The sequence below is a fragment of the Porites lutea genome, chromosome 3 (genome assembly GCF_958299795.1).
Source record: "Porites lutea chromosome 3, jaPorLute2.1, whole genome shotgun sequence".
NCBI classification, from domain to species: Eukaryota; Metazoa; Cnidaria; class Anthozoa; order Scleractinia; family Poritidae; genus Porites; species Porites lutea.
In genome coordinates this window covers 41,306,127-41,326,838 of record NC_133203.1, presented here as the reverse complement: position 1 = coordinate 41,326,838, position 20,712 = coordinate 41,306,127, and the positions used below count along the sequence as shown (strand labels likewise).

The 20,712-nt window shown below is 38.6% G+C and overlaps 2 protein-coding genes across 2 annotated transcripts in view; both read right to left on the bottom strand.

Moving 5' to 3' along the window:
• Positions 1 to 19: 19 nt before the first annotated feature.
• LOC140932309 (cartilage matrix protein-like) lies at positions 20 to 11,665 on the bottom strand. The gene is made up of 9 exons (XM_073381930.1): positions 11,529 to 11,665; positions 11,205 to 11,414; positions 10,219 to 10,553; positions 9,015 to 9,252; positions 2,400 to 2,447; positions 2,085 to 2,240; positions 804 to 977; positions 329 to 376; positions 20 to 78 (listed from the first exon to the last, which is right to left on the bottom strand). The coding sequence occupies exons 2-9, from the start codon at positions 11,263 to 11,265 to the stop codon at positions 20 to 22; spliced, it is 1,119 nt and encodes a 372-aa protein (XP_073238031.1). The 5' UTR covers positions 11,266 to 11,414; positions 11,529 to 11,665.
• The window catches only part of LOC140932308 (collagen alpha-3(VI) chain-like), a 24,891-nt gene continuing 15,556 nt past the window's right edge, over positions 11,378 to 20,712 (bottom strand). The window contains exons 12-23 of the mRNA XM_073381929.1: positions 19,796 to 20,124; positions 19,160 to 19,382; positions 18,206 to 18,259; positions 17,286 to 17,632; positions 15,903 to 16,143; positions 15,133 to 15,180; positions 14,576 to 14,785; positions 13,761 to 14,095; positions 13,142 to 13,379; positions 12,442 to 12,526; positions 12,027 to 12,080; positions 11,378 to 11,414 (exon numbers count right to left, since the gene is read on the bottom strand). Coding sequence (XP_073238030.1) covers positions 11,378 to 11,414; positions 12,027 to 12,080; positions 12,442 to 12,526; positions 13,142 to 13,379; positions 13,761 to 14,095; positions 14,576 to 14,785; positions 15,133 to 15,180; positions 15,903 to 16,143; positions 17,286 to 17,632; positions 18,206 to 18,259; positions 19,160 to 19,382; positions 19,796 to 20,124 — 2,201 coding nt within the window. The remainder of the gene's footprint in view (positions 11,415 to 12,026; positions 12,081 to 12,441; positions 12,527 to 13,141; positions 13,380 to 13,760; positions 14,096 to 14,575; positions 14,786 to 15,132; positions 15,181 to 15,902; positions 16,144 to 17,285; positions 17,633 to 18,205; positions 18,260 to 19,159; positions 19,383 to 19,795; positions 20,125 to 20,712) is intronic.

The window sequence follows — 20,712 nt, the reverse complement described above, 5'->3', positions numbered from 1 at the left end:
ATTGTTACTTTTATTTTTATCATTTTATTTTTGTAACTAAAATTTCTCGTGTTACTGCTAATGTTGTTGGTACTGGCTCTGGAACAAATGGAGAACAATTTTATTACAAAGTGCGAGCCCATCACAAAAACCCTTTGGATACCCTTCGGGTATGGTATTCACGGGTTAAAAAGCAGCTACGATCTGGAATGAGGTCGCCGGGTACACAGTACGGAGTTCTTGTGTTTATGCCCGCTTCCAGCTTTTTACATTGTGCGCTTGTGTCAGGGTAACTAGTGCATGCACACAAAGCTGGTGAAGCTACGCTCGCTTTCTTAATTACATTTACCTGAGGTTGTTGGTGCTGGTGTCGTTACTCTTGTTGCTTTTGTTGGAACTATGGTTTAGAAGGAAAAGTTAAAGGATTCAATTAAAGCAGTGGTACAATGCGCTATTACTGACATAGTCGTTGTTTTATAGTTATTTTGAATATATGAAAATCATATATGTGAACTGCGGAGTGAAGAATTAAATGAAGGATGATCATCGCAGTTATATTAGCAACGTTTGCAGTTGCGAAAAGAAAGCCTGGAAAAAATTCAGGCTTGTACGGGATTCGAACCCTTGACCTCTGCGATGCCGGTGCAGCGCTCAACCAATTAAGCTAACAAGCCAACTGGGAGCAGGTCGTTGAATTGGTTCGTTATAAACCCTTGAAATGATGAAGTTTTGAATATATGAAAATCATATATGTCAACTGCAAATGAAGAATTAAAAAAATTCGTTTGTTCACAAAGGATAAAATGGTTAAAAATATGTATTACCGACAAGCCTTGGAGTGTAGCTGGTTGAGGCACAAATCTTATTTCCACAACCATCGTCGCAGCATTTTAAGTCTCCTTTACATTCCACGTCGTATTTACATTCATTCGATCGAGAAGAACACGAAGATGGTCTCGAAATGTAAGGACAGGACCCAAGCTTGTCGCGAGTAACCACTGTGCAAAAAGAGAAAGCAGAAAAAAAGAAACATATGTACAATACTTCTGCTTCTAAGAATATTTCCGACCCATAAGTAGGGCAAAAGAGGTTACGTCTGCCATTTGAAATTGTTGCCAAACAGTAGCTGAAGTTAAAAATTGTATTACGTAGAGTTCGTTTCATTTTTATTCTTATCCTCAAAAGGTAACGCCCAAAGAAGTTATAAGGCAAAAACAACAAATTTTCAGTGATGGGTTTAGGAAAAAAAAAAGAAGGGAGAAAGGAGAGTAAAAGAGGGGGCGGCAGCAATTGAAGCCAATTAAACTGTGGCCCAAATATAGCTGACACAAGCTTGTTTTTTACGTTCTTTTCAATCACTGAGTTGCAGCCCATGACTGGGACGTCGCGTAGAATTCCCAGTCCATTTGAGGTCAACAAAAAGCATACATGAGGTAAAACAATAAAACGGTCAAAGAGTACTGGAAACAAGTTTGAAAAATAAAAAAGATGGCGGCCGAAAAGCGGAGATATTTTTTTTGTCTTTCAAAGACGTTTTCTGGAAATTTTCTTCGCGCTCGCCACCCCTCACGGGTTCAGGTCAAATTCAAAGGAAAACAAAAAAACCCCCAGCTTTTATCACAATCCTTGGTTTAAAAGACTGTGGTGGTTTTAAAGGCAGACGAGAGATGTCACGATATGAGGTGTTACCGTTCGTGATTTCTGCAAACTTTGGTTGTAATCTTTCCGCGAAAGTCTACGCAGGTGAAAATCCATACAAAAATGGCGATTTTTTGGTTGGTTTTTAGCGCGACAAAAAACCCACTGAAATCCGATAAGCTGGCATTAATCGAAGTTAAGATCTTGAATTTGATGTTTCTTGATATAAATATTCCGGTGGTACCCATTGAGATTTGGTTAGAGTAACTTACAATCAGTGACAAAAAACTCTGAAAGTCGCTTCAGTCGTATTATTCCGCCATATTTTAAAGACCAAATCGTGGCTCGAATGCGGCTCTAGCCTGTTAAATTCCCGGATGTGACCGGGCATTCTACGCGATGGTATGACATTCCCATTTCTATTTTAATAATAACTGTTTACTGGTCAACAAATGAAGTCAACTTACATGCAGAACAAAAGAGATATCCACAAGAATGCTTGCAGCATTTTTGCTTTCGAGCGCATTGTCGATCGTGTTCGCACATGTGGTCTCCAGGGCAAGGGACGTCATAAAAAACCGGGCAAACGTAATACCTCTTTATTGGTCGTGTTGTTGGATACACTGAAAAATGATAATAATAAAATAGAATAAAATAAAAACTTTCAGCCCTACTGTGCCTTTAATTCAAACACAGTATTTAAAGAAAAATAACCTGAAAATTACAATCGTTTGCAACAGGCGCAATTAATGGAAGTTGGAAAACGACAGCGGTAGAAGTACCTGGAGTTGTTGATGCTGTTGTTGCTTTAATCGGTGTTGGTGTTGGTACTGCAAAGTAAAGGAATGGTATAAGCTGATGATAAAATAGCATACTCTTATAATATAGGTATTCAGGATCCTCAAGACTTAGAGATCGGCGAAGTCGGTCATCTGAAATGACCGATTGCGCAATGTAAAACAAAAGACGTGTCTCGACAACTCATAGAATACGATCCTCTCTAAATCATCACGACTGAATGTTTCATTATATTCACAAGTCATCGTTCGACAGCCTAACCAAATTAATTAGAAATTTGATTCATTGCACTCAATGGAAACACAGAAAAAAACTCGTGGGATCTTTCAAAACAAGCCGCGACAAACGGCGAGTGAAACAAGCGAACAATTTTGCGTGTGAGCCGCAAATGCCGAGTTAAAAAACGATTTTTCTTGTGTGTGAAATATTTGGCTAAAAGCGAGGAAAACTAAATGCACGCCGTAACAACTATTCCGAAAACAAATCTTACATAGAATTCTTTATTCAGTTTGCGAAGGTTAACGCAAAGTTTTTTTAGTACAATATTTATTTTTCCAATAGAAGGCCTCGTTGCTTGAACGACTATAAACTGCGAGCAGTCTATTATTTTTCTTTACAAAGTTACCCAAGGCGTAAACCATGCAGACAAGCGTCGAAGCCGCGAACTGCTAGACGCGGGCGTCTCGACCTTCACTGATTTCACTGAAAAGCTTTGGCCGAAAACGGAAAGCGCGGGCATGGAACTAAACAGATTTTAAGAGAAAAGGCGGGCTGCAAACAGTCTAGAAAGACTTTCTTAAATGTTTGAAATAAACACGACTTAAAAACTCGTAATCTTGTGAGACGTGACCTTAGAGTTTGCTTGAACAACAGGGGTTTTCCTTCTTTTCCTTGTCGCGCGTTGGTCACCATGCCGCACATGGAGCGTTCTAGAATTGTATTTTTTTCGCCGCACTGAGACTTACATTTAGCGGTCATGAAAATGGTCTATGCAAAAAAAGGCGGGCTGCAAGCAGTCTAGAAAAACTCTCTTAATTGTTTGAAATCGGCAGGACTTTTCCGCGGGTGACGGGTGACGGGTGACAAATTGTCAGGCCGTCAAAAATAAAAAAAATAAAAATAAAAAGTGGAAACCAAAAAAAGAAAAATGATAATAAACATTACAAAAAGCGAGGAACTCATAGAAATTAAAGTAATATTTATCCTGAGACCAGACAAGTAAGATCGCATTCTCTTCTCGACATGATTGAACAGTGTCTCAGATTTTTGACAAGTGCGTTTGTTCTTTTGTTATAAGTTGGGATAAACATTGCATTGCCCGTGCAATAAATCTTTGCTAATTTGGTTCCCGACTTGTAGTTTAAAATGAACAAAATGTCTTTTTCGAGAAAACAAGGAAATTTTCCTGAGACTAAAACAACAAAGCTGTCAATGTTAATGCGTACCAGAGAAGGAGCAACAACGTTTTTGTTTTCGCCGCATGTGGCGTCTCAGACGCGAGTAAAAACTTGCAAGAGGTGACAGGCCGCACATCTTCACCGTCGTGAAACCTTTGAAAACCTTTTTCATATTGCTCTATTGAGGAGAACTCTTTCAGGGATCTTACAGTTTAAATGTGAACCATGATATAGCTTCGATATAGCGGACCAAGATACGGCACGGTACAGTTTATGTTCAGCAAGGGAAAATTGTGTAAGTTGAGCAGAACCTTTCAAATGTCAGCAACAGACAATTTATTCAGTTGGCGCGTATTCCTGTTGAATCTGTAGCCCGTTTATGAGATATGTTTACTCAAAAATACAAGAATTTTTCATAGCTGCTGTTATCTTAGGGTATCTGCTTTTAATATCTCCGTAACGTTTAGGTTTACGCGATCTCAGACAACAATGTTGTTCAGCTGTACACAACACGTAGTCTTTAAAATATCCAGATCTGACACTGGTTTTGTGTTTTTATCAAGTCTTTAGTAGAAGCACGATTTAAATACTTTATGATGCTGTGTCCTTTGAATGTCGTTTTAAAACTCAATCGCTTTGTAAATGTGATTTGTAGTTTTAATACCAGAGGAGAGTATTTTAAAGGTCGATGTTTTTCAATACCATTGGCGTGTTGTTTTTTACCAATCAATTGACTGGCGTCTTTGTGCCACTACATAATGCACCTATCAATGTAAACCCCGTGGGGGGGGAGTGCGGGCAAGGGGAGGGGATTTGATGCCTGGGACTATCCCCGCTGTCGGGCTTTTGATCGTGTGAAGCGACCCCGGGGTCGGGACATTTGACTTTGACCGACAGAAGCCTGGTATCAATTCAGAAGCAGTTACCAAGTCCGTCCCTTGAAGGCCTGATACTCAGGCTAGTCCCTCGAGGCTTCCTGAAAGTCACGTTGTTGGAGAAAGGTATGAAGTTTTCATTTGTTTTAATCGCCATAATCTGATACTTTAAACTGTCATCTAAACAGATAATGTCTATTTTGTGGAAGTTTTTATCTTCAAGTTCCCATCTGATTGTAAAACTCGATTGAAATCGAATTCCACCATGAAAGTCAGAGGATTTTTTATGGGTCACTGATCCGACCTGTTCCGACATGTTGAGCAGATGTTATAAAGCATTTTACGTTTTATTAATATTATATAGCACGGTCAATCTTCCTGGAGTGATTTTGTTGTTCAAGATAAGAGATGCTAGTGGAGAGATAAAATACTTAATTACAGCCAGTAATTTAATGGAGCTTCCGTTAACCGTAAATAAAAGTAGTAACAACGTGTTTGAAATGTTCTTTTATTCGTTTTATATGGTATTATAGCATTGTTTGTTTAGATTTTTTCCCCTGGGGTGGGGGCTTTTTTGACACTTTTGATTGACCTTTCGTTTCCCACCCTGGGGAATTTGATCGAAAAATTTTAAAATTTGTCAAATCCCCACCCCTTGCCCGCACTCCCCCCCCACGGGGTTTAAATTGATAGGTGCATAACGTCTGCAGTTAAATATAAGTTTACAAGCAAGACCGGCGGTTTCGAATCTTACGATTCTCATCAGTTGCTATGTGGTGGAATGGTTTAGGTGAACTCTGAACCATTCCGTATTGCTTGATTTGGTAAGCGTTTATATATCCACCCTGGTTTGTTTGGAGGATCGAAAATGGTGCGGTTTGATTGGTTCCTTGCAAAAAAACAATCAGGTTGCTGTAGGTTCGATCCGTGTTTTCTCAAAGCTATTGTAGGTTGTGTTTTTATAAAGGTTAAAATTTTAAAAAAAATAGGTGTCTTGCTTTGCTTTTTTGTGAAGTATAATATAAAAACATCTTGTTAAAATGCTTATGATGTGTAATTGTTCCTCAAAATGGCGAGGGACTATGTTGTATATTTTTGTTTCAATTTAAAGCAAGGCTTGTGTTGACTATACAGTTGTGTACTGTACAGAATGTAGACTTGACTATTTTTTATATAAACGCTTACCAAATCAAGCAATACGGAATGGTTCAGAGTTCACCTCAACCATCCCACCACATAGCAACTGATGAGAATCGTAAGATTCGAAACCGCCGGTCAACAGAAAGGACAAACAGAATAGAATCGAGTTCATGCCATTATCAATAACAACCCTTTATGATCCAGTGTTACTGCAAACCACAATATTTTCTAAATGACCGATTGTCAGTAAGAGAAGTATAATATCAAAAACTCATTCCCAAAACCTACTCACTTAAGATGACTATTAGATAAGTTTGCAGGTGAATTAAAAATGCGATGAATTTCTAACTCACAGAAACACGGGCGACACACCTAGTGTTCTGTTGCATCTCACAATTTGCACTTTGGAGTCGCAGAACATCATGGCATTATCAAAACCCTACTCACTTAAGATGACTTAGCTAAGTAAGCAGGTGCATTAATAATGCCATAAATTTCTTACTCACAGAAACACGGGCGACACACCTAGTGTTCTGTTGCATTTCACAATTTGCACTTAGGAGTTACAAAACATCATGGCAGTATCAAAGACCTACTCACTCAAGATGACTTTCAGATAAGTCTGCAGGTGAATTAATAATGCCATGAATTTCTAACTCACAGAAACATGGGTGACACACCTAGTGTTCTGTTGCATTTCAAAATTTGCGCTTAGGAGTCACAGAACATCATGGCATTATTAAAACCTACTCATTTAAGATGACCTAGCTAAGTAAGCAGGTGAATTAATAATGCCATGAATTTCTTACTCACAGAAACACGGGCGACACACCTAGTGTTCTGTTGCCATGATTTCACAATTTGCACTTCGGAGCTACAGAACATCATGGCATTATCAAAAACCTACTCGTTTAAGATGACTTAGCTAAGTTAACAGGTGAATTAATAATGCCATGAATTTCTTACTCACAGAAACACGGGCGACACACCTAGTGTTCTGTTGCATTTCACAATTTGCACTTAGGAGTCGCAGAACATCATGGCAGTATCAAACACCCACTCTTGAATACATACCGATAGATGAAAAAGAAGAATTTCTTCTTAAAGTTAAATGTTGCCCTTTAAACAAACATATTGTAGTGTTTTCTGTAAAAAAATTCCACTTTTCTTTAAGACCTCTGTATGCCTAATCACATTTGCAAAACAGTTTCTGAGATCAGCCTTTATGAAAAAAAAAAACACATTATAAGCCATTGAAAAGTGTCAGGAAATTAAAGTGAAAGGAGAAAAAAGTAAATTAAAATGGGCTTCAAAAATTACGTCCCATAATAATTACAAGAAAATGATATTTCAACAAACAATAAACTGGTTAACTGACCTCATTTCTCACAATTTGCTATGCAAGTTGGTATACTGACTTTGTTATTTAATAGAAGCGAGTCATACCCATTGTTACTTGGTTTTTTCCTGAATGAAGGATGTGTACAGAGATTTTGGATTGGCGGGCTACTCGTGGGAATTGGCGGGCTATTCGATTTTGGCGCCAATGGACAGAACCCTTGAATCAAAATGAAATGATCCAGTCGACCACCTCTTGAAATTCGCTTCTAGAAGCAGGATTTAGCTGAGGGACTTGTGGCGAATGATATCGAGCAACAGCGGACCAAAAAGCTTCCTCCATCGGCGGTACGGAGAACCGACTCATACAAGCAGGAACGCCATCTTGTCAGACTGCTTAAATTCCTCGCTAAAAATCGTGACTGAATTGGGGTAACCGAACATGGATAGGTTTCCATTACATATGCTGGAATTCAAAGCAATGATACCACGTCTTTTCGGTATCTAGCGAAGGAGAAAAAAACCGGTGCAATAGAATAGACGAGGATCGTCACACATGTACACCGCCATCACTCGTGGCTCTCACTCTCAGGAATCTTCTGACAAAGTATCGTGGCAGATCTAGCGCGATGTACCAAAAGCATACCATATAAAGTAAAATCCAATTAATTCCATTGTAGGATAGGTTATACTTTTACTTGTACAATCCTTTTTTCGACTTGCTGATTTGTTTCTTTGTTTTGACATTACGACGCATAAACAAAGACTGCAGGCAACCGCATGCCTAAAAAGCGGCTCAATTTACTACCGAGGAGTAAGGGGTACTATGAAGAGGATATCATGAGATAGCACCGGCCAGTCGCAATAGGCAAAATCTCGCTTAGCCTTGAAGCATTTCAGTTTAGGAGGTAAAATATATTTTTGAAAAGACAATTCGTTCTTCCGCTTTATTTCCTGATCATTGCTTTCCGCGCGTGGATTCCTCGTGCTGAAATCTGGCAAAAAATTATCTGGAACGCAACAAGCAGTTTTTGCAAGGCATACACTTTACTATAAGCAAATTTTTTTTATTTTGCTTTATTTTAATTTTTATAATGGATAGCGTTGTATTTTCATCTGGTTTTTGCTATCTTGAACACGTTCTGAGCTTTCAAAAGGATTACTACTGTAGTGGCATATGACAAGGTTGACACCTTATCGGATTACGCTTTTTGGCCAGAAATTAAGTTACTTATTAAATTCCCACAGCAGAAAATTCTCTAGTCACCTTTTGAAAACAAAGCCTCCGTAGCAAGAAATCATGCTGATCGCAAAAAAAAATTCGCTTGCGGATCCTACTGTGAGTGAGTACTGATATAAATGAGACAAAAAGTGTAAAGGTCCTACTTTTAGGTAGGTAACTCGTACTCATCACAGTTACAAGCCTGAGGTCGACGGTGCACGCAACTCCCCCCCCCCTCCTCCCTCCCTCCCTTTAGCATTAGTGCTCTGTTTCACGGTTTTTTAGAGCTATGTAAGGCTACACAGAAAGTTAAGGAAATACGTCCAAAGAAGGATTTGATATCCCACTAGGGAATTTAACTTGCATTCTCCGCACGGAAGGCCGCGTAGTAACCAACTGTGCAAATCCTTTTTCATGATGTTCCTTACCCTGGATGCCAGAGACTTTTCATGCGCGGTTTTCCGGTTTCGGTGAAGTCTTAAAAAGTGACCTCGCAGCTTCGACGCTCGTGTCTTCGGCCGAAGGCCGAAGACGTGTCGGCCTGCGCCCGACGAAGCTCCTCGTCACACGCGAGAAAAAAATATCTGGTACCCAGGGTAGATGTTCCTGTGCACCAGTTGTATTTACCTTCACAAAACTGTCTTCTGAGCTCTGAAGCAATTTTCTGAAGTTCCTCAAAAGAAGAAGTGGAAAGAACATTTCCTGGCCCAGATGCAATCTCCAACAACTCTGCCATCTCAACTCCCTTTCCTACCCCAACTGCATAAACAGTAACACCTTTGTTTTTAATTCCTTGCGATGCTTCTGAGAGCGGCGTGTACTTCTCTGTTTTTGTCTGCTTTCCGTCTGTGATGACAACCGCTACCTATTTAAAGACAATGATTAAGATTAAAAAGATTATGTGAGAAAATAATTAAGCCCAAACCCCTCCAATGTAAATAACAAACAAGAACGTTTTTCCCTGGCCTCCCTCAAGACGAGCATAAGTAGGAAGCTCACGATTACAGTACCTCGCAAGATAACATAAATAGAATCAATACTTTTTGTAAAACAAGGAAATACTTTTCCAGTCGCTGACGAGAAAGAATCGTACCACAATTGGAAAATAATTGGAATATCATGTGAATTTCATATGTCTCCTCCTGTACTTATTCTAAAAGTTCACACTTTCGACCGTTTGTATCCATGAAAACTCTACTAAAAATGTTTTGAAGTATACTCTTCGATGGAAGGAACTACAGCAGCTACCAGATGAGAGAGACATTGTGTGAAAGATAAACTCGCTCACTGAAATATATTAAAGCAAGAGTGGATACGAGATATTAGTAAAATCCAACTAGTGGTCTATTATCAATGATGCGTTCTGATTGGTTGAGCTACTGCAAGGCTATAAATTGTTATAGCCCACTAGTAGCTCAAAGCGCCTTCTCTTTGGCGGCGAAAAAGGCTTAAAGTCTAGCTTTAACTAGCTAAAGTTATTTCGTCGCGATATTTTTGACCAACTAGTTTGATTTTACTAAAGCAATGATTCCTCTCGGCCTCATGGGCTATTGACTCCGAGCCCATAATAATTGTTAAATGGCTCTTTTCTATTTCACCCCTTGACTTTTGCTCGCACCAAAGTTGTTGTTGTTGTTGTTCGCAATTGATTGGTTTCTTGGCAACGTAATCGCGGAATTAGCACTAGGTATAAATCAGAATTTCCCACCAAGCTTCGCAATTGAAAGGGACGTACAGAATAACGTGAAATCGACCGTCAAGACGTTATCAAAATGGGCCAACGAAGAAAGAGTATTTAAGTGCCTAATGATGAATATTTCAGATTACTCACCTTTGGTACGTTTATCCTCATGCCATTGGAAGTCTGAAATACGTCTCTTTCGGCGAGTTGAAGAGCTTTGTCTGTATAAGTAAAGCCGCTCTGATGTCTCATTCCATCAAATCCTCGATTCACTTCGTCCGTATCACGGTAATCGTTAAACCGCATCACCACCTTAGGATTGGTGCTGTATGCTATGGCTGCTATTCTTGCACCAGAAGTACTCACATCAAGTTTGCTAGTTGTTGCCTTGACGAATCGCTTAACTCGCTCCCAGTTTCGGCGACTTATACTTCCCGATGAGTCAATGATAAAAGCAATATCTACAACGGCCTTGCATTCTTTATCTGTGGGGTGGCAAAAAATAATTTTCAAACATCTTAAAGTCATACAATTTACCCTGGGGACTGTGGCCTCTGCTTACCCTTAAGTCTGTCATTTTCATTTCACTGAGAGCAATTTCTTTTCAATACTGAAATACATATTAACCGCAAAAAACGGGGGAAAACAACGACTCTTGCCGATATTTCGTCTTTATTAAAAGACTTCGTGAGTTGCCCTGACGAAGTCTTTGAGTGAAGACGAAATAATAATAAAAAAGGTTTTTTGAGGTTATAATGCTATTCTGGAATTACCATCCTGACTTTGCATGTTGGTTGAAATACGAATTAAAGTATACCATAAAACGGAGCTCCCATAAGCTATCATGAAAGATACCATAATGCTTTTTCTTGTGCTGATTAAGGTAGTTCTGGTCTTTGCAGTAACCGCACGAGCTATGCACCAGCTTCTCATAAGTTTACCTACTAAGTACATACATGTAATGAAAAGTATATAAAATTATTTTCAAGAACGCGATACACCTACTTATTAAGTCACCTCCTTGGGAGAAAAGCTAGAATTATAAAATAAAAGTAACAGCATGCAGTAAAGCAAGGTACATCCCTTCAACATAAAACTCGCTGCAAGAGACTTTTATATTTTAGAAGGCAACGTACCACATGGACCCTGTTTATCAACAGTGATATTCAGATATGCTAAGCAAGCTTGCTTCCTCATGTGACACTCGGTGCGATCCTGTACATCATCCGATGTACAAATAGGTCTGAGAAGCTCGGGACAGGTAGGACATACACACTGTGGTCTGACACCCACTACTCGGCAGCCAACATTATACGGAGCATCGCAGCCTTTCGTCTGGCAGGGATCTGAAAAAAAAAATAATAATAATAATAAACAGATGTTATTCCTTGCACTTGCTTAATTGAAATTTGATCCGTCTAATTCCATTAGTATTATAATTATATACAGTTGTACTGTACCTGGAGTTGTTGGTGCTGGTGTCGTTTCTTTTGATGTTGATGTTTGTGTTGTAGCGAAAGCAAAATAAATAAAATGAAATCAACAAATAATAACAATTAAACCTGATGATAATAACAATAATAACAACTTTACAAAATTAAAGAAAATAATGATCATGATCATGATGACGAGTTTGATGAGGATGAGGATAAAGTTGAGGATGACGATGATGATGATGGTAGTGGTGGTGGTGATGATGGTGATGAACATGAAAATAATTACAGAACAAATAAACGAAAATATTAAGACATAATGTAAATAGTCGTGATGTATAATGATCTCTAAATGATAGTGGCCAGGTAAAACCAAGACTGGCTTTTCACTGGGAATTTTGCATTACCCTTTACCTGCAGTCGAATATTAAATGATTACAGACAAGAATTAAATCACGCTGCTTATACTCCATGTGATCAATGCGACTTCAATCTATGTAAAATCAGACAAATAAACTGTTATACCTGGAATTGTCGGTTCTGTGGTGGTCTCTGTAAGTGTTGGGGTTGGTGTTGTAACTATAATAAATTGAAAATAGTGATAATGCCATGAACTATTTCCTGAGAAAATATTTTTAAATTACGCACAATCCTCATCAAATATTCAAATATGCTACTTAGATAATCTGATTTTATCTACATCGCCACAAAGATTCACCCGGTTGCCCTAGGCCTTCCAATTCACATATATTACGTTTTGTTTGAGGATTCCGGGCTTCACAATCATTCTCCAAATTTGGTCTTTAAAAGACTGCAATAATTCTACTTTTTTCGTAGTAACAATATCCTCAAAATTCCTTCATGTTTTCTCAACTAATCGTAGGACTTTTCACCCTTTCACTTTGCAGCTGTGACAGCTAGTCCAGTACAGGATGCATACCAGTCTGTGTCCGAAAACCATGCTTCCCCGTCCCTACCGCCCAATACAAGCAACCCGCGCAAGCCTGAGTATGCCAAGCCATGCCCTGGAAGAGCCGAAATCAAGAACGTGTTCTTCAGGAAGAAGTTTTATCCATCGCGCTGTTAAAATCTGGAACAGCCTGCCAGAGAACATCGTGGGCATTATAAATGACACGGGAATTCAATCTTTTAAGAGCCGCTTGCACAAGTTCCTCCCGAAATGTTGACGAGAAATGGAACTGCTGACTGTGCTAACAGGTGCTATTACAACAGTACTGTACTAATTCCATGATAGATCAAGACCAGTGATAAGTTTCAGTTCTCTATAAATACATGTATTTACAATATTTTGGTCGTTGATAATATATTCACCAATAAATAACTTATTTTTTCCTCGTAATTCATATTTTGAACGATCATAAATCTATTTTTCCTCAACTTTGATAGCCCTAAACATTTTAAGACCATTTTACCACCACCTATCTTTTTATGGAGGATCAATTTTTTTTTTTTTTTTTGGGGGGGGGGGGGGGGGTGGGGGAGGAGACTTAATAACGTGATAAGTATCTTATGCGACAAAATAAGCCACACCATCGGGTTCCATACATGGTTTCGTATCAATTTAACGAGAGGTGTATATACCAAAAAAAGCAACTCTATATGACAAAAAAAATCAATACCTCCGCAAAACTGCCTTCTCATTTCTGTAGTAATCTTCTGAAGATCTTTAAATGAAGGAGACGTGATAACGTATTCAGGAGCAGAAGCTATCTCCAGTAGCTCTGACATGGCAACTGCTTTACCAACTCCAACGGCGTACACAGTAACTCCTTTGTTTTTTATTCCTTGTGAAGCCACAGGAAGACTGGTGTATTGACCTGTTCTTGTCTGGTTTCCATCTGTGATCACAACAGCCAACTAGCCACAAAAGATTTGAAAGTCAATTACACACAAAAAAGTCTTTCTTTATTTTTTATTTTTGAACGTAGATGAAAAAAAGGTGTTCTTTTTAGTTGTTGTTATTTTTTTCTGTTACGCAAAACTTAAAAAATATATAAGCAATAGAAAATTAAAGGAAATTCCTTTGCCAGACAGATTATCAAAGAAGAATACCGTTTTCGATGAACGTCAAATCTATTGCAATCTCACAGCTCGTGTGAATAATTGCAATCAGGAGAAGTCGGCATCCAAAGATACTAAAAGTTGTCCCCAAGGAAGTAAGCCGCGGCGGAGTGATTCCACAGTAATATAATTATGAAAAAAAAAACAACAACAACAACAAAACAAATTACTCTTTACCTTCGGAGCTCTTAACCTCATGCCGTTAGAAGTCTGAAAGAGATCACTGTCTGCGAGTTGAAGAGCTTTGTCTGTATAAGTAAAGCCACGCTGATACTTCATCCCATCAAATCCTTGATTAACCTCGACCGTACCCTGGTAATCGTTAAATCGCATCACCACCTCAGGATCGGTGCTGTAAGCCATGGCTGCTACTCTTGTTGAATAATAACTGACGTCAAGTTTGCTAACCAACGCTTTGACGAATCGCTTAACTCGCTCCCAGTTCCTACGCCCAATACTTCCAGAGGAATCAATTATGAAAGCAATATCCAGAATGGGGCGACATTCTTTATCTGTAGAACACATGCAAAAAAAAAAATAATAATAATAAAATAGAATAACTGTCAATTACTGTTAATGACTATGCTATTCATGATGCTATCCAGTAATAATAATAATAATAATAATAATAATAATAATAATAATAATAATAATAGTAATAATAATAATAATGATAATGATAATAATAATAATAATAATAATAATAATAATAATAATAATAATAACAATAAATCGTTGGGAACCTAGACGTTGAAAAGAATAATTAGTTTCTTGCGGCTGTTCTGAGCGCGGACATGGACCTGGGACTTCACAGAATTGATGAAATATGATACGAGGATTGCTTTCTTACCAATGATAAAAGAACAGGCTCACATTTGAGGCAGCAACTTAGATCTAATCACAGCTGACCAGCAAATCATTAATGCCTTTACGGAGAGAAGTGCCTTCTAAGTTAAGTTAAGTTCCCGGCAAAAGAAAGGTTGCACACCCACCACAAGGCCCCTCTTTGTCAACTGTAACGTTCATGTCTCCTAGGCAAGCTTGACGTCTCATATGACACTCAGTGAGATCTTGTACATCGTCAGAAGCACAAATAGGTCGACGTAGATTGGAACATGAAGGACATACACATTCCGCTGTGTTGTTTACCACTCTGCAACCAATGTTGTATGGAGCACTGCAGCCTTCGATTTGACAAGGATCTGCCAAAAAAAATATCAATAAATAATTGAGTGATAATAACAATGATGATGACGATGATCCCTTGCCTTTTGCGTCAACGACAGCTATGCCATTTTAATTAGAAAATCATGCGGTTTGCGCGATTTCGTTTGAAAACGATGGACTATCGTCTGAGGCGAGGGTGGTTGTTTCTTCCTCCTTTTTTTGTCTCTGATTTGGCTGAGTTTAGAGAGACAACTATCACTGACTGAATGAAAGGATCAAAGACGTTTAAATTAAGATGAGGTCACCCAAATCCCTAGAAAGAAAGTTAGTAACAAATAAATACACAGACAGGCAAACACAACAAAGAAACTGTTCTAATTACCTGGCGTTGTTGGTGCAGGCGTGGTAGTCAGTTTTGTCGTCGGAGGTGCTATGAATTGACATATGATATTACAAAATAAGTTCCATCTGTTTACCATTTATTTTAATTCGGCTGCATCAAATTGGTAATCCGTATAAAACGTGAGTAAAACGTGTTTAATAGTGTTTGCCTTAGAGACGGGCCATTAGAAAACTTATGGGGGGGCGAAGTACAAAAAGAATAATCGCACAAGGGAAAATTAAACGAAAAAAAATTCATGCACGCCAATTAACCCTAAAAAATATTCATGCTACGGCCTAAAAAAAATTCATACCAGGAATTTGATAACGAAAAAAATTCCTGCTGCTCAAAAATTCCCCACCCCTCCCCCATAACTTTCAGTAATGGTCCGTCCCGTAGTAGGCACCATAAATAAAGTACCATAATGATCTTTTTCAGTGTTGAAATAGTAAAGTGGAATTTACAGTTCGCATAGGCAGCTTCCGCTTGAACGCTGTTCAAGGAACATCTAATCTTTGCTAAGATTTGAAAGAAAAATAAATTACGAAGCGTACAGTAACCAAAATGCATGTAAGCCACCTTTTGCACTTTTGGGTTTGTATGAAATGTGCGCATTATGTAAATTAGTAGATAATGGTTTTACGGATGTCTCTTAGTCAACAAGATCCTCCTAATATACTACACTGTAAAGTAAAAGAGCAACCTTGTGCCCCCGATTTTCTCCTTCCGCGAACGACAGTGAGTAATTAAATAGTTAAGTTTAAACTTACGAGGACAGAGACGCGATGCCTGAGCTTGAACCTGGCCTTGTAGAAACTCAAAATCTCGCACGAAACCTAAACGTTTGGTAGCGTTTACAATTTCTAAGAGCTGTATAGGGTCAGCTTGTCCTATGCCCATTACATGAAGCTCGATGCCTCTCTTTCTCATAGCATCTGCAACATCGAATGGACTAGGCTCCGTAGGGCTTCTAATTTGAGTCTGCTTACCATCGGTGATGAGCAAAGCCATCTATCAAGAAAGGAAATTAAAGGAAGTAAATAAAATATACTGACTTTTCCTGGACACTTGGTTTTCTGCGCTTGCATTACCAGCGTTGACTACTGCTGTTTGTCCACAGGTTACTCAAGCCCCGTGGTTTTGACGCTCGTGAGGTGTACAGCGTAACAAGAGCAGTGCATATTGACGCAATTTCACTGATTTTGTGTGGACAAGAAATCAGAATAAAAATCGGTCACTCGACCATCATTTTTGGTATCGTTTTGGCGGATTTAAAACAATGTATTAGCTTGTAGTCTCGCTGGAAAAAAATGGTGGGAGTTTTAATACGTTTCGCGTAGAAGAAATAAAGCTGAATCGATTTATATCCCAAATTTGCCGAGCAAAAGGAGAATGACGGAAAATGAAGACGAAAATAAACACTTAACATCGGACCGAGATAGACATTTTTCATCTTGCATTTAATGTACGTATTGTCCTAAGTAAATGGTTTAATAATAAAACAATTATTGGGTTCGGCTTCCGTGGGACATGAAAAAAATTACATATCTACTCAGCCTCATCCACTTGTAAAGGTCCACTCTGTAGTTCTAAAAGTTCGGAACAAAATACCGGAGAGGCCCTTTTTAAATTAGACTTCGTGGGTTATACATCATCATCTCGATTGGGATCGGTAGTCCGTTTGAGGTGTGCCTGACCCGAAACCAATAAAAGAAAATAATTCAATGCGACGTGACTATAGAAATGCGCATACTTGAACATAAAGGAATAAAAATGAAAAATGAAAAGAAAACAACGATAAATTGATTCACAATCATCGAAAATCATCTGCCTCGTGGAGGCAGCGTGGCCGAGTGGTTTATGTTAAGTTCCGTTTGGATTATTTCTTGAGACATGTTATTATTATTATTATTATCATTATCATTATCATTAACATTATCATTATCATTATTATTATTATTACTATTATTACCATCTTCTTTAGCATTATACTTTATCATTATCATCATCATTATCATAATCATCATCATAATAATTATCATTGTCATTGTCATTGTAATTATCATTTTCATTATGTGTGCTCTGTGAGTAAACAAATTACAATTTACAATTTATAAATTTACAATTGCTATCATTACAGCATCTCCAGATACCTGTTGTACGTTTGGTCTCATTCCAAAATTTTCCCTGAACACTTCTCGATTAGCACGTTTTAGACCTCTGTTTATAAATGTCCGCTCCCCATCACGTGGTTTAGGGATAGAGGTAATCTTGTTTAAAATGGTATATTCATTGTAAGGCGTTTTGTTGAACTCTCTAAAATCAAATACTTTTTCAGAGTCATCTCCGAAGCGGACAACGGCAATGTGCGTTCGCTGAGGTCCCATGTTTACTCGCTTGGCAACATTTTCGACGAACTTCAACAAGATGTTCCAGTCATCTGCAACACTACCCGATGCATCCACGATAAAAGCCAGATCAATAATGCAACTATAATCCTCTGAAAACAAATACATATCATTAACAATAAAAAATGTAGATAAAGATATTTTTGCTGAGAAATCCTGTATTATTACGCTTCCCAATGATGATGTAGAGCAATGGCTGGCTTGTCTCTAATCCATCACCTCCACCTCCCCCCCCCCCCCCCCCCCCCCCCCCGTATGCTACCTAGAGCAAGAAGGGTTAACCATCTAATGTTGGTGGTTTTTTTTTGTCTAAATAGTTTAGCTGATTAGTTCCTTTTCTTGAGCTTCCACGTCTACAACCAGCAGGATCTTCGCCCACGGTTTTCGCAGTCTATTTTTTAACATCTAACGGATCTGTTTCAGGGTTTAGGACTTGATAACGTACAACTACACACCAAACATAACGGCAACTGAAGTTTCACAGAATTCACGAAATTACATCAAAAGCAATTTAGGCGGTGATCTGATTCGCCGATTTTAGCTTTAATGTGTGCAAAGTTTGTGAATTTTAATTACATAATTAAAGTCATTGGAATTTCGAACAGAATGTCAGCTAAAAATGGGATAGGTCAGTCACAACAAGCTATATGTACATGTAAAATTACCTGGTGTTGTAGGTAAAGGCGTTGTGGTTAATTTAGCGGTCGAAGTGGGCAGTTCTGTTAATAAGAGAAAAATTATTAATCCCCTAGGTAAAAATGAAAACAGTTATCTAGTTATATCTGGTTCTAGACAACTTTTGTGACGTACTTTTAATCTCGGACAAACTAGAACGTGAAAATTTGTTTGGATAAATGTCTGGGTTCAAAAAACTTCTTTCCGCCTATTATGAACTACGAGACCCAATAAGGAGCAAAATTTGGTTCAAGTAAAGAAAAGCGAACTTGGGAATTGGTTAGTTGACATCGGATGAGAATATAGACATCCACTGCCCCGTTGAATTCGCAGTCACATGACCTGGTTAATGACAAAATAATGCGAGATACATGTACTGAGATTTTAAGGGCGCTGAAATGTTTCCAAAGCTATAAGGGTTTGTGTTTCCTATCCTCGCGTACCTCTCGCGCGTCTTTTCTACTTTTCACGTTATCCCCCAAATGGAGAGGTTGCTCGCAGGCTACAATGCGCACGCATTATCCAGCGACTTTTTCCGTTGCTACCTAAGGGCCTATTGGCTCACGTTTCAGCTTTTGATTGGCTGGAGATATTAAGCGTTGAGCTAAGGCATAGAAGAAAAAAGCCAGAACGAAAAAGGCAGAAAGTTGCAAACCACGAAATTTAGGCTGCTCCGATTTCTTGGAGGTAAGCTATAACCCCACCTGCATTACTCTACAGATTATGTTGAAAAGCGCGTTTTAACTTCCGGTCTCTCAATTACGGACATCGGCTAATCTACATAACATCTATTTTCATTGTTTTCTCCACTTCTTCTATTTTTAAAGGCCTCTCGAGTCTGCACGATTATTTTGATCATCATATACTAAGAGAATCTAAAATATTTTTAGAGACCACCCTTGATTATCTTTTTAATTACTCTACCCAAGTTTTATACAATGTACCTCTTGGAGTGGCTATGCTTCTGGCAATGCGCTGGGCATTTTTTGGAAGATCATCAAACGATGTCACAGGTATTACATCATCTGATCTTGCGACAGGAACATCCGTTTGTGTGCCCACTGGTACGATGTAGCTGGTGACGTTGAGGTTATTAATCGGCCGTATAGCTTCTTGTAATGAGCCCCCATCTGGTGTTTGTCTTCCGCCAGTAAGTAAAATGGCAATCTTTAAAACACAATAACAAAAACAAAACAAAGAAAAACGAAAGATTAAACGAGTGTTTTCGCAGTTGCCCCTCAATGTATGAAATCAACTTTGACACACATGTAGCTATCACAGTTGCCTAACCCTTTGGCAACCACTGTTGAGTAGAGGCAAAAAGGCAATTTTCACCAACGCTTTTTTTAAAATCAGTTTTCGGCCATTTACCATGCCTGGCTGCAAATGAGTTTTCCAATACTAGAGGCATATTTTTCGGCTAAATGGATGGATACATTAATTAAACAGCTTTGTTATTTGTTTGTTTGATTTTTTTTCTTGTTTTTCCACTCAGTTCATTTATCTCCATGATGATGTTTATGCCTAACAAAAACAGAGAAATATAATATTGATTAAAATCTGAATATGTTAGCAAATACCTTACGAACTGTTGGTCTGGCGCCCTGAAACAAACTGGCAGCAGCGCGGTAGGCTAGGTCAATCCTTCTGGTGCCACTTAATTGAGACACCCTATCGACCGCTGCATTGTACTCAGGCATGGTCGTGTATCCATCAAAGGGCAAGACAGGAGTAGCAGTGGAGCTAAAAATGATAACCGAGCCGCGAGACTTTCCTGGTGCAATGTTGAGGTATCTTGCAATTAACTTCACGAATTCTTTGGCCTTTTCAAACTCATCTGGTGTGACGCTTGACGAGGAATCGAGGATAAAAATTACGTCTGCCACAAAATCATCGGGGCCAAGGGCAGCTGCAACATAACAAAACAGGCAATTGAACAAATACATAAACTGTAAGCTCTAAATGATGCTTCGATTCCGGGGTAACTAAAGTTTTTAGTCACCAATAGCTTGGTCAGTCTAAATCAGACTTTCCACGATTAAGGTCTTGTACAGTAAAAGCACGGACGGGAAACTTCGAAATGAAAACATGCTATCCCAATTTTGAAAGGCTTATTTCGGTCTAACGGCTTTTTACATCTGTCGTTTTCTATATTCCAGGTAACTCTGATCTTAAGAGCTACTATTTCTTCTCTATAGCAATCGTCGCTAAAGATTAAGCAATTGGCTCGAAAAGTTAATCTACAATAAAAGAGAACTAGTTAATTGTTAAACGTGCCCTAGTGAAACAAATGTAGTGCTTATTAAGCAACTGGTTTGATGAACGTCCTTCCTGCAAGAGAACACCTTCGCACAGCTTCCGCTTGGACCTGCAGACGACTTGGAACACCTTCTAAAACACTCACTCGATATCAATGTAAGGAGAAAAATGCGAGCACCTTTTGTGAAAGGTTGAGATTAAAAGTTACTCGTTACCAATTCCTTAATACGTTAGAACC